The sequence below is a fragment of the Sturnus vulgaris genome, chromosome 15 (assembly GCF_052056855.1).
Source record: "Sturnus vulgaris isolate bStuVul1 chromosome 15, bStuVul1.hap1, whole genome shotgun sequence".
NCBI lineage: Eukaryota > Metazoa > Chordata > Aves > Passeriformes > Sturnidae > Sturnus > Sturnus vulgaris.
Genome location: NC_142257.1, coordinates 13176439 through 13188484, shown reverse-complemented (window position 1 = coordinate 13188484; position 12046 = coordinate 13176439). Strand labels below are relative to the sequence as shown.

Below are 12046 nucleotides of genomic sequence, written 5' to 3'. Positions count from 1 at the left end.
ATACCTTGGAAAGACATTGATCCTGTAATGTCTTCGCATGTGTTCGCATGTGCTGTAGGCACTCCATCTTGGTTCCCATTGTGGAGATCATCTTCTTAGATTTTACAAATTGACCTAATTAATTTGGTCAGCCTTTCAGCTTGAAGAAAGCTTGCACAAATGGCTTCTGCCCAATGCTCTCATTTTTTATTTTAATGTTGTGAAAGCAGGCTCCCCAGGTGCTTTGGCCAGTCAGCTGTGCTTAACACACAGCAGAAAATACTTGTGTCGGGGGGAAGCTGTGAATGATCACCAGGCTAGGATAACCTCTCTGGGACAGCATTAGTTACAATTAAGCAGCAGACATGGTATCCAAGGAAAACCAGGCAGAGCATCACTTATGTAGAAATACAGTTTCTTCTTTCAACAAAGTGTGATCAAGGAAAGATTGGAACAAGGCACGTTAGCAAACTCTTTTCTTTCCTTCCCAGAATTACAACAACAGCTGCTTGTATGATGGACCTGAGGAGATATCCACTGGATGAGCAGAACTGCACGCTGGAGATTGAAAGCTGTAAGTACTTCTGCAAATCCTATTTATTGTCTGGTCAACTGCTTTAGAATTTTTATTTCTGTCAGGTTCTGTTTTTTCAGGTTTTGCTCTTTTGTTTTGTTTTGTTTGTTTTTTTAACATGCTACTAACCCAGTTGTCTTTCTGTCTGATGATCCTTGTAAACACATGCAAAAAAAATAGCTTTCCAAATGGATTGGTAATTTGTGGCATGAGGATTAGCAAAAATTATTCTGTGTTTTGATGGACAATTTACAGCTTTAAAAGTCTCATTCAAATGCCTTACTGGAATTCATGTGAGGAGTACAAGGATTATTATCAGTTATTTATCTTCCTTTACTGCTGAACTGTATGGCAGCTTATTTCCATTTATAAGTGAAGGCAAGAGGTTAGAATTGTCCTTGAATAGATGCTTTGCGGGATTTTTCCCTAACCACTGTGCTGTACTTAAACTTTCAATGTACGTAAACAGTTTGTTTATATATATTGATTTAATGGCTGGTGTCTATTGAACTTTTTATGTAGATAAACCTTGTGAAGTAAAAATCTCTCTTTTCTCTGAAAAAGATTCAAGATCACTCTTACAATGACAATATTGCAAGCATGTTATTTAACACTCTAAGATTATATCAGAACTTTCAAGATGTCACATTTTAATATGCAGTACACAAGTAAGTGTAAAATAAGTTCTGTATTATGAAATACGTGGGATTTCTGTGTTTAATTTGTGCTACTGTCTGGTAAGAACTTGATACAGCTGAACTTCTGTTTGAGAAAGCATTTAAGAATATGCTTTATATTTGTGTTCAAATTTCGTTCATTTTACTGGAATTTACAGATATGCTAAAATTCTTGTGACACTGTTGCCTGAAATAATTTCTATGCATAAGTAAGCAGAGTGAGACTATTAAAATTCTGTGTGCTGATGTTCACAAGCAGCAAATGTAGTCATGGACTTTGCACTGAGTGGATAAAATCTAGTTTGTTTGCGTTTGTGGGGTTTTTTTGTAGTTCAGTGTAGATTTTCCATTGATAGCATTTGATTCAGAATCTCACACCTGCAGCCAGCTATTATACCACCAGTATATAGGTAGTATATATGGACTGATTTTAATGTGTGAGAAAACTATTGGCATAATTCAGACTTACAGAGATTTTTATTGAGAAAAGTTTTGCTATGACAGTGACTTTTAATTATTCTTGTAGCAAGGACCTGGTATTTTTCTATTTTTCAATTGTATGTGTAAGGTGGGAAGCTGGAGAGTCAGAAGAAATCCTTTCTCTCTGTTTATAGCATTGTTTAAATGGCCAACAAGGTCTTGCCATCTCTCTGCATTGCTGAGATGACCAAGTCTTATTGGGATTCACAAACTAGATATTCCTCCTCTCATCCTTTCACAGCCCGGCCTGTACAATATTTGCAGGAAATACCTGTCATGTCCCTAGGCAAAGAAGAAAATTAAGTTGGGTGTCTGCTTTTCAATGAGAGCACTTGTTCTCATTCAGATATGCAATGTGGGACTTGTAAATTGACATTACCTTTTTATCTGATTCAGAGTAGAGGTTTGATGCAGATCACTTATCTTTCAAGAAACAGTCCAAAAACTGAGGTATTGAGTGGCCAAAGTTGTTGTTCCACTTGGTATAAAAACTTAATGCTCATTGTATCATAGAGAGGGTAGAAGCTGAATTTACTATAGAAGTTGGGATGCCTGGAGCAGAGGTCATTTGTGGATTTGTGAGCTCTGTTGCAGAATCACAAAGGTAAAATGGATTTAAATCAGGATACTATGTGTAGCCAGTCTATTTCATTGCAATAATAAAGTCCATTAAAGACTGGGGATAAAGTAACACTTGTACTGTGTTCTGGAGCACTGTCACACTACTTTAGAAAATGTTTGGTCTTCATAAACATCCTGATGAAAACCTGTCTGTCTGCTCTTCATGAGTCACTTAAAGCAAAAATGCTGGTAGGTAGATGGGCAGGGTGAATAAGATTGAAAGGGACTTTCCAAGTCATTGTATGCAGGTGCTGAAGTCATAATCACTTCTAAAAAGTGGTTAAGCTGCATGCTTGAAGCAGGTTGGTTTCTTGCCCTACTGATCCTATTGGATGCCTGTTTCACCACTGCTTTCTTGTACTAGTTAGATATTCTATAAATTCTACTCTAAGTGTTTTCATGCCTATGAAGGCATGAAATTAATACTAATTTCCTGAGCCTACAATATTTTTTTTAATGCAATGTCTTCTCTGGGCCTCCTGGGACCTTCATAACGCATTTAATGAAAACACTTGTAGTTTCTCATAGACTTAATTTCATTAAACCGAATATTCCAGTCTTTTTTAGCTTTCTCATGCAGGAGTATGTTAAGAGAAATGCAGAACTGGCATTAGTTCTTCATTAGGAATGACTAGTACCTTCAACAGTGTCCCAGATGAAATCTGTATTGCACTATGGCATCAATCCTGCCTTTCTTCACAACTGCATATCACAGGTGAGAGTCTTTTCTGGAACAGTGCAGTAAGGTCTTTCCCATCCTTACTCATTTTCCAGCAGTGGATTCTTTCTAGCTTTTTGAAGAATTTTTTTATATAGTGCTAAGAGCACATGACTTGGTATTTCATAACATAAATCAGTTTACATAAATCAGTGTTCTTAATATTGCTACAGTCCTCAAGGTTACAGTCCTCCGTTTTTTTAATATTTGTTCTGATCATCCTTGGTCCTAACAATGCTGATTTTGTTTCATTAGAAATTTCATCAACATACAAATACTAAAGAATATTAATGCCAAGACGGAGGAGCTTTCCTTATAGTCATTTTCTGTATTGAACACAATCTTTCAGTGCAGTACAATTACTTACACTCCTTTTGCATATCTTTACTGATTGTCTTAGTCTCATACCAAATACTTCTATGAAATCCAGTTCAGATATACATTGTTTGAAAAAGGAGTTATTGTCAAGTCAGGTCATTTGAGTTGTAATGAGAGATTTTTATCCTGTTTCAATACATATTAATGTCTCTAAAGTCCATCCATTTTTCTCTTCCTTTCCTCCCCTCATCCTCTTACTGATGCCAGAGTTAAATGCCTTCTTAACTGCCTGGGCTACTTTTTTTCTTCATGTCATAGTGTTTACTGAAATTTGTGGCCAATATCAAGTTTTTGTTAACCTAGATTTGCAAAAGTATAGATTAATTTGCAAATTAGAAAATCTTGTGCATAAGGTTTGTATATAAAATATAAAACATGATATAGAGGGGATGATTTAATCTATTAAGATACAAGAGACGGCATTTTTAGTCATGTTTCAGTCTAGGGCAGTCTTAGTGAGATGCTGAAAGTATAAGAGAGGACTATTCCACATTAGTTTAAAAAGTATCGGTTTTGTGAAATGAAATCCTGGGTTTTTTCCATGTATAGCTAGTTACACTCTGAGGTGCTTTAAAAACAGAAGCTGGTTGCATATTCAGTTTTGCTAAGATGTTTCTAAACCTGTGGGCTATCATGTCCAAAGGGGTCTACTCGGAGCTATTTTGCTTCTCCCTTTCTTTCGTTATTCTCCAGCATACTAAACAGCAAGGCGATAATACCAGAGGGAAACCAATTTTCCCACATATTTATTTTTTAGTTTCCCAGCTTGCAGGCAACAGAGAGTTTTTTCTTTTTTAGTTGAATATTTACTTGACTTAGTAATACCTGTCTGTTCTGCACCCTACCTCTGCTGTTGCAATTTGTATTGCTGAGTTTCTGATTATTCTTGAGAATGATTTTATTTCTCTGCTGTTTTCCTGCCTTTCTGGAATTGTAACTGTTGAAAGAAATGTCTCAGCTAATCATCCATAAGACTACTGAGAGCTCAAAGGCAATAAGAAGTACAAGGCAATTTGATTGAATACTTCATAGTCCTATAAACTAATAAAATACCATATTGCTCATCCTCAGCCTAGCAGAAATTATTGTGATTATTTTGAATATTTTTAAATGCAGTTATTTAAGATTCATCTGGTACATCTGGACCTTTGTCTATTTCAATTATGTAGTGCCAAATAAAGACAAAAATTTACTTCAATTCCTTCTTATCTTGCTTCATATTGTGTTAAGTCTGGCTATATTTATGTTATACTGAGATGATATTCAGAATCTGCCTTGTGACAGTGGGTTTTTGTTTTGGGGGTTCCTTTTTTTTTCCATTTCTTTCTTGCTGTGGAACAAACAAGAATGCACTGAGTTTCTCCTCAGAAGCATATTCTCAGGAGCACTTTCCATAGTGTATTAACAACGTAGCATTAAAGAAGCACATCTGTCATGTGTTGCCATGTGTTTACATGGCATGTTTACACATGCTAATGAACGAGAATTTATTGTTTTCAGGACATTTCATTTATGTGAAAGCCTGGGGTGTTCAGAGCAGAAATCATTAGAATTTCATTTTCTACTTCATGACAAAGCCACCAAAGAAGCACACTAGGTTAAAAATTTCTGTTCAGTAAGAGAATCTGGAAAAAGCCAGAAACAGTCAAAAGAGTACCATTCTTCCCGGTGGTAGTGGAGCCCAGTACAACCACTTTCTAATCAGATCATCTGTGAAAGCTCATCAACAAGATAAAGAGAAGTCATCTTTGTGTGCTCCAGGTGACTTTATGAGCTCTTTTAAGTTGCTGAAAAGAAATCAAAGCAGCCTTTTGCTGAAGCTTTGAGTACTTTGCAGATGGCTGTTCTGGCTATGATCAATGCTGGGATCAGGTCACAGGGGACAATTGGTAGAACTCGAGGAGCTGACCAGACAAGGCTTTTTTGGGTTAGGGACAAGTGTGTTTGATGCCAGGCAAGAAACCAATCCCCAGCAGTGGGATGTTCAGCACAGGAGGATACCATGGCAACACGTGATTTTCACCAATTGTACAGTAAATGGAAAGCTAAACAAATTACTCTTGGGCCACTGACAGCTAGCATTTTAAAAGTTGTTAATTTTTTCCCTTCCTTTTATCAAACTTAATGTATGTTCCATCCACTTTGTCTCTTCAGATGAGTCTGTTTTGCATCATGGCCCTTGCAGAGAGGATATTCCTCTATCAGCAGAAGGTGGTCTTGTCAAAGTGCCCCTTTTCTTCATCTTGTTCATCATCTCTGTATTCAAATTTCCTAATTCGGATTCTGTGCCAATTCACAGCTCTGTGTGGGGAGGAGAGACATGGGTTGCTTAGCAGTGATGAATTCCACCTGTGTCCATTCTAGTGTGACTTCCTTGGGGCACATACTTTGTTCTTTAGTTGTCTTTATTAATTTCATCTCAAGTATGTAGAGAAGAAAAAAGGTATAATTTCAGTGGCATAATGCACACTGAAAATGAACAGGAAATCCTTGACTCCTTTTCAGGGTGGAGATAGGATGATTCAGGAAGAGCTAAAATAATCTCCAGATGATTCTTCTGTGTAGTCTGAAGAGGGGAAGGAAATTTAAGACTTACCATCAGTGCATATGATCAGGGTGGGCTGTGTACAAGGGAACAAATGTTTGTAAGGTTTTAATAACAGACACCCCCACACCCACCTGGGGGTAGGGCTTTCAGACTGGAGCTCAAATAACACCTGAGATATATTACCCTGCAGGTAGGCAAGAGGTAAGTATTTTCCTTTTTTCATTATATCTCAGTGCATCTTTGCAGCGGTCTCTGCATACTGAGAATTCGCATAGCACAAACAAGATGATGTAGTGTTTGCAAATGAAAAAAGAATTGTACAGCAGCTCTGTAACAAACTTCTAATGCTTTCAAGCTACCAGGAGTTAAATATAAAAAGGAATTCAGTAAACAAATATCTAGTGTGTGCCTATTAGCCCCATACCAGCAACATAGATTTCTACAGAAAAATTAATAATTTTAAGTGCCTTTTTAAAAATTAATCTACAGTTGAATATAGATAACATCTATAATCAAAAAGACTCATTCTATAATAAAAAATAATAATTCACCAAAATGTGAATGGTTTTAAAACTTTTAATGCATTTTGTCTTTTATATTCAGTTTGAACAAGAGTAAATTTTTTCTTATTACAAATAACCCTGAATTTTATCAAGGGATTATTGGAAACAAAAAGGGCCCTTTTCAGAAAGTCCATATTCAGAAAATATCAAATGTATTTGCTAAGATTTGGGAAAAAAATTACATGTCCAGGCAGGCATCTCTTGTGCAGTAAGATATTTTCCAAAAGGAAAGAATGTATCTCTAACAAAAGCTCTGATAATCTTATATCCAATACATTTTGGAAGCATGGAAAGCTGATGCGTTAGCACTTGACAGTCCTGTTTTGAGAAGGTATGAATTTTACAAGGTAAATATTCAGCTTTTTTTTGGTTTTATTTTTTAGGATCTCAGTCATAAAATCTTATAGACAATTTTTTTTTTTCTGTAGGTCTGGTATTCTTTTCAGATGCCTTGTAACTGCTGAGTTCTTCAAGAAAAAATAAGTATTTATTAAGTGCTATTGGAAAATTTATGTGATATTACATACCTTAGCAGGGTGTAGTGTATGATCAGACATGATACTTTGTTTTCATTATTTTCCTTGGAAGCCACATGTGGTTAGGTCCTTTTTAAAAACGTTTTAGACCATTGAAAGCTAATAATGGGTTATTCTTCATGGTATCAGGTTACTTAAGCAGTCTACTATCTTTTTCAAAATAAAATAGCTGCTTCAACATAATACAGCTTTTATGAAATAGTAATATTTATCAGGTGCTGGAATCTTTGGACATCAGGTCTCTTGCTTTAGAAGACAATGCAAACTGTGACTATCACACAATGATCACATACCTGTGAAACAAAGTGAAATATGTTTCTACAGTCATTTTATTTCTTAAGATAGAGGGGTTTTCCCCTATATATAACTAAAATTGTCTTTGTTCACCAATTGCCTTAAAGAATGAATTTAATTTTTTTAGATTAATTTTCAAAACATCTAGGGGCAGGAGGGCACCTGTTTGAGTCTGTTGTCAGTCTGATCTGTATTTGCCCTTGGTCACTGATAGCAGCAACTGAAACAGTTAATGCCAGTGCTTTTGCTAATGCTGTGCAGCTCATGCAGAATTATATAAGTGGGGGAAGGATGAAAATTAATATTTAAGTCATTGTAAAACTGTGGATTCAGATGAAATTTGACTAGGCGTTTTGACCTGTTTACAAAACCACAGCAAACAAAATAGGATCAACTCTTACCCTACCCTGGAAAAGTGTCCCTTGTTTCCCCACAGACAGCATCTGGACTGGAGTAAGATATGGCAATATTCATTAGGTTCTTTGTCTGAAAATAAGTCAATTTGCTGCTTGAGGAGCAAGCCAAATGACCAGATTGGTGAGTGTGCTCTGTATTTGGGGCACTGATGCTTGTCCATTTGTCCTAAGTTTCTAAAATAGGTATTGGAAATTCATCTCTCAAATATGAGCTTAACTCTCCTCAGTAGCTCTTTTTAAAGAAAAGAAATATCTGTATTCTCCAGCAGGGTTGTAATATTTTTTTTGTGATTTAGTTTTGTTTTTTCCCAAAGTGCAAGTTTTCTTTACTTTTTCTTACTGATGCTCAAATGCAAAATATTACATCATTGGTCACTGAACAGGAAAGCAATTTCATTGGTTTTGTTAAAGCAAGTAGAAACCAGGGTGAATAATAAGATCATCTATAGTTTTGATTATGACATTAGATTTGAGTTGAGGAAGGGTTGACCTTTCACGTACACAAGCCTAGGAAATATTACTTTACTTTGGTGGAATAACAGGGAAGAAATTGAATTAGAAGCAGCATTGGCAAAGTTAAAAATTATGATCTTTCCATTCCTTGACTGTACCTTGCTAATGATGAGAGCTTTGTGAAACAAGTTAATTTTGTTTTCATTTGCTCATGTTAGTTGGTACTGCTAGTCAGGCTGATTAAATTGCACCCATATTTTGCAAAAACAAGCTACTTTCTCTTACTGAATGCAGTCCCATTTTCCTATGTCTTAAGTTTATCTATTGAAGTCCAAGTTAGCATTGCTTATGACAGTAGTCATTCATTTTAAAAGTCAGCGTTATATTATCCAACTTTTGGCAGTGCTAGGGGAGTTATCCTCTGGCTAATTCTTCTATCTTCTCCCCATCTGACACCACTATAGTTGATGTGGGAAAGTACTACTGCAAATTTACTATGATGTTGCATTGGTGTGCAGGTCTACACAGGGAATCTATTCTAGTTTTAAAAATGTTTGATACCTATGCCACTCGAGTATCCAATATGTTTTTGACACACTGTCCAAAAATATTTGGATAGAAATTCAAGGTATCTTTTGTGTATGAAATAGTCTAACTCTTAGATAAACTTTCTCTTGATATCCATTTGTTCTGAGCAAAAATAAAACTGAATAAATGAATAATAATGTTATTACTCTAACAAGCCATAAACATGTTTTGTGAATGAACATTTATAAAGGAAATTATGTCTAAGTGGTTGAGAGAAATAAAGATTATAGTCTTTATCATTTATGCTGTATTTATAAAAGAGTTTGGGTTTGTTTTTGCCCTTGTGTGATTATTAAGGTGTGTTTTTTAATGTTGTTTTTACATGAGGAAAGAGAAGTCACTAAGTAGATTATTATGTACTTATATTTCAAGGTATACTTCAGGAATAATTCAGGATGAAAGGGACCTCAGGAGGTCCTTAGTCTAGCCTATTAAATAATGATCAGCTCTGTGGTCAGATCAAGTTTACTCAGGGATTTGTCCAGCCTGATCTAGAAAACCTCCAAGGATGGAGATTGAAAACCTCCCCAGACAACCTCTTCCATTGCCTGACCATAACAGCGAAGAAGTTTGATTGAAGTTTTCTGTCTGATTTATCCTGTCCTGGGATCCTACATCTGTCTTTTTCTGAATCAGGAATAAGTATTTATCATTACTGATCTGAAATAGAACCTAAGTACTGCATGACCTGCATTCTGAAAAAGTTATAAGTCATGTAACAGAATGACAATACCATGAGAATGCTCTGGATAAATCAGTATGTTGTACAAGTAGCCTTGTAATTTAACAAAGTTAACAATCCAGTTTTTCTTCCATGTATGATCTGGAGTGGTAAAATTTGTTCCACATCTCATTGTTCAGTTCCACAGGTACTATTCTCATTATATAGATTGAAGTGTCTCTGTCACTGCTTGTTATGGTTTAAAAACTCTCAAAATAAGGGTCCTTTCCCCCTTGATAATGATCTCAGAATTTTCATTATAATGTTAACTCAGTAACATCTTCATTGTTATATGCATTTAAAAGGCAATTCTCTATATTCTATGACTGTACAACATACAAGTTGTCTTTATTGGATATGGAGCAAGATATAACTGGTCAGTTTTGCAGGATTGTATTGGAAATGGAGAGATTTGTAACTTGTGGTATGTCATGCTTCTGCTCCTCAGCTGCAGAGCAATCCACTCTGTGCATTTCCTTTCATACAAGCCTGTCTCATTTGGTGATTGATGTGTCACTGCAGACAGAATTCAAGATGTTACCTGAGCCCAGCCAATAATCTCACTTAAAAATGGGGTAATATAACAGAAAAAACCAATGCGGGAGTCAGTATTTGGCTCTATGTGGAAGAACACACCTTTCCACTCTGACATGAAGTGAGCTGATACTGTGCAGCATTGGAAATAACACCTTGTCAACAGTAGGAGTCTGTATTGCATGGATGGAATCAAGTACTCTGCTGAATCCAGGCACTTTATTGATGTATGAAAATTGATTATTTGAGTATTTGGTGGATTTTGCATAAACTTACATGCTGGTTTCCTGGTAAAATCACCACTTTTAAGCAGCTTTTCTTAAACAGTTAATTCACAGTCATCATACGTTAGAAGTGAATATTTGTCCATTATCAGGCACCGCTTTATTCAAGGCAAACACACCTATTGTGCACTGCTATGGGAGCAAGTTTCATAAAAGCACAGCAGGCAGCCGAGTCTGACTGTGTGGGAGCCCATCAGTGAAAATTAGGGGACTCCAAAGAACCAACAGTTTTTTGGTGGAATAATTGTCCCTTCAGCAGCTGAATTCTGGAAGAATGTTCTGCACCAAAATGTTACACAGACAACCCGAGTGATACTGAAATGTTGGTAAGTTACATTTTTGCTTGTGAATTATGATTTTATTCCTTTGGGAACTTTTTGTGTCTGGATGCTTGTAACCTGTTCCTGACACACAAACTGGGGAACATTCTGTAAAGGGACAAAGAGCACAACAGTACATTTTTTACATTTTAACTATGGTCCCTCTCTAGCTTCTTTTCTTTGCAGACCAAAAATGAGAAATATAAAGAGTAATATTAATGGCACCTATTCTGTTAGAATTATTATCATAGGGATGGTATCCATGCCAAGGAACTTCTCATTCTCCACATACAGCTAACAGGAATGTGCAGATCAGATGTGCATCAAAGTGCTGCAAGTGTAATGTCTTTATGCTGTAAGTTATTTATGTAGCTGTAGCATGGATAGGTAATGGTGGTACTGTGTACATATATTAGTTAGAGTACTGCTTTCCTTTCAGGTTTCAGTAACAAATTTCTTCAAGTTCTGCATGTTCCACAGCATTTTAGTGCATGACACTTTTCTCCTGCAAAATCCACCTAACTTCCTATTAAAGTTGTTGTCTTGCTGCCCAAGAAGAAGTATCTTTTACTTCTCTCTGTTTTTATTTGTTTTTGGGAAAATGGTACTAAAGAACTGGGTTTTACATTTTTCTATGATGGCAGAAAATCTGGCATCTCATCATGTCCAAAATTAGCATTTTACCCTATAGTGTGCTATGTACAGCACCATATACTGTGCTATGTACAGCATAGCTGTTTCTTTTTATCTCTTTTGCCCTTTTGATCTTCCCCCCTTCTCCCCATTTCTCCCCCCTTCCCCCCCTTTCCCCTTTCAATGACCCTTTATGTACTGCTGATACTACTGTAGAATTGATTGTATACGTGTGGGAAACTTGCTTGCATTATGAAAGTACAAGGTGCTTGCTAAATATGCTAAATTCCTTTAAAAATAAAATTGTGTTTTTAACGTTCGTATCTGTGTGTTTCATTATGAGTGTAATGGAATTTTGAGCACAGCAAAACATGGGAAGTATTTGAAATCTGCTGAAAGAAGATTACTGTGAGGTCTGAATGCCTATCAGCTAATTTTTCTATTTCTAATACAAAAATTATATATTTAAAAATATACTTTAAAAAACCCCAACTTTATTTTGGATGGAGATTCTTGAAAGTGATACAAATATAAGTAGCATTTGTACTGTGTATATTCCTGTCAATTTGTGCTGCTGAGTGATCCATGGACACACTTTTAGTCACTTTTTTTTGAAGATACGTCTTTGTAACTGAACAGTGAGTTCCTAGTTCCACATATTTACATATGTGCTAGCTCTTATCTGGCCTTGAAGCTGTACTCAGGAGCACTTTGTTCTATGGCTGGACA

At 36.0% G+C, this 12046-nt stretch overlaps 1 protein-coding gene across 8 annotated transcripts in view; it reads left to right on the top strand.

Moving 5' to 3' along the window:
• Positions 1–12046, top strand: part of GABRB2 (gamma-aminobutyric acid type A receptor subunit beta2) — a 179751-nt gene that overhangs the window by 104555 nt on the left and 63150 nt on the right. For all 8 annotated transcript variants that reach the window (XM_088173812.1, XM_088173816.1, XM_088173810.1 and 5 more), the window contains one exon: positions 471–553. In XM_088173812.1, coding sequence (XP_088029938.1) covers positions 471–553 — 83 coding nt within the window. The remainder of the gene's footprint in view (positions 1–470; positions 554–12046) is intronic.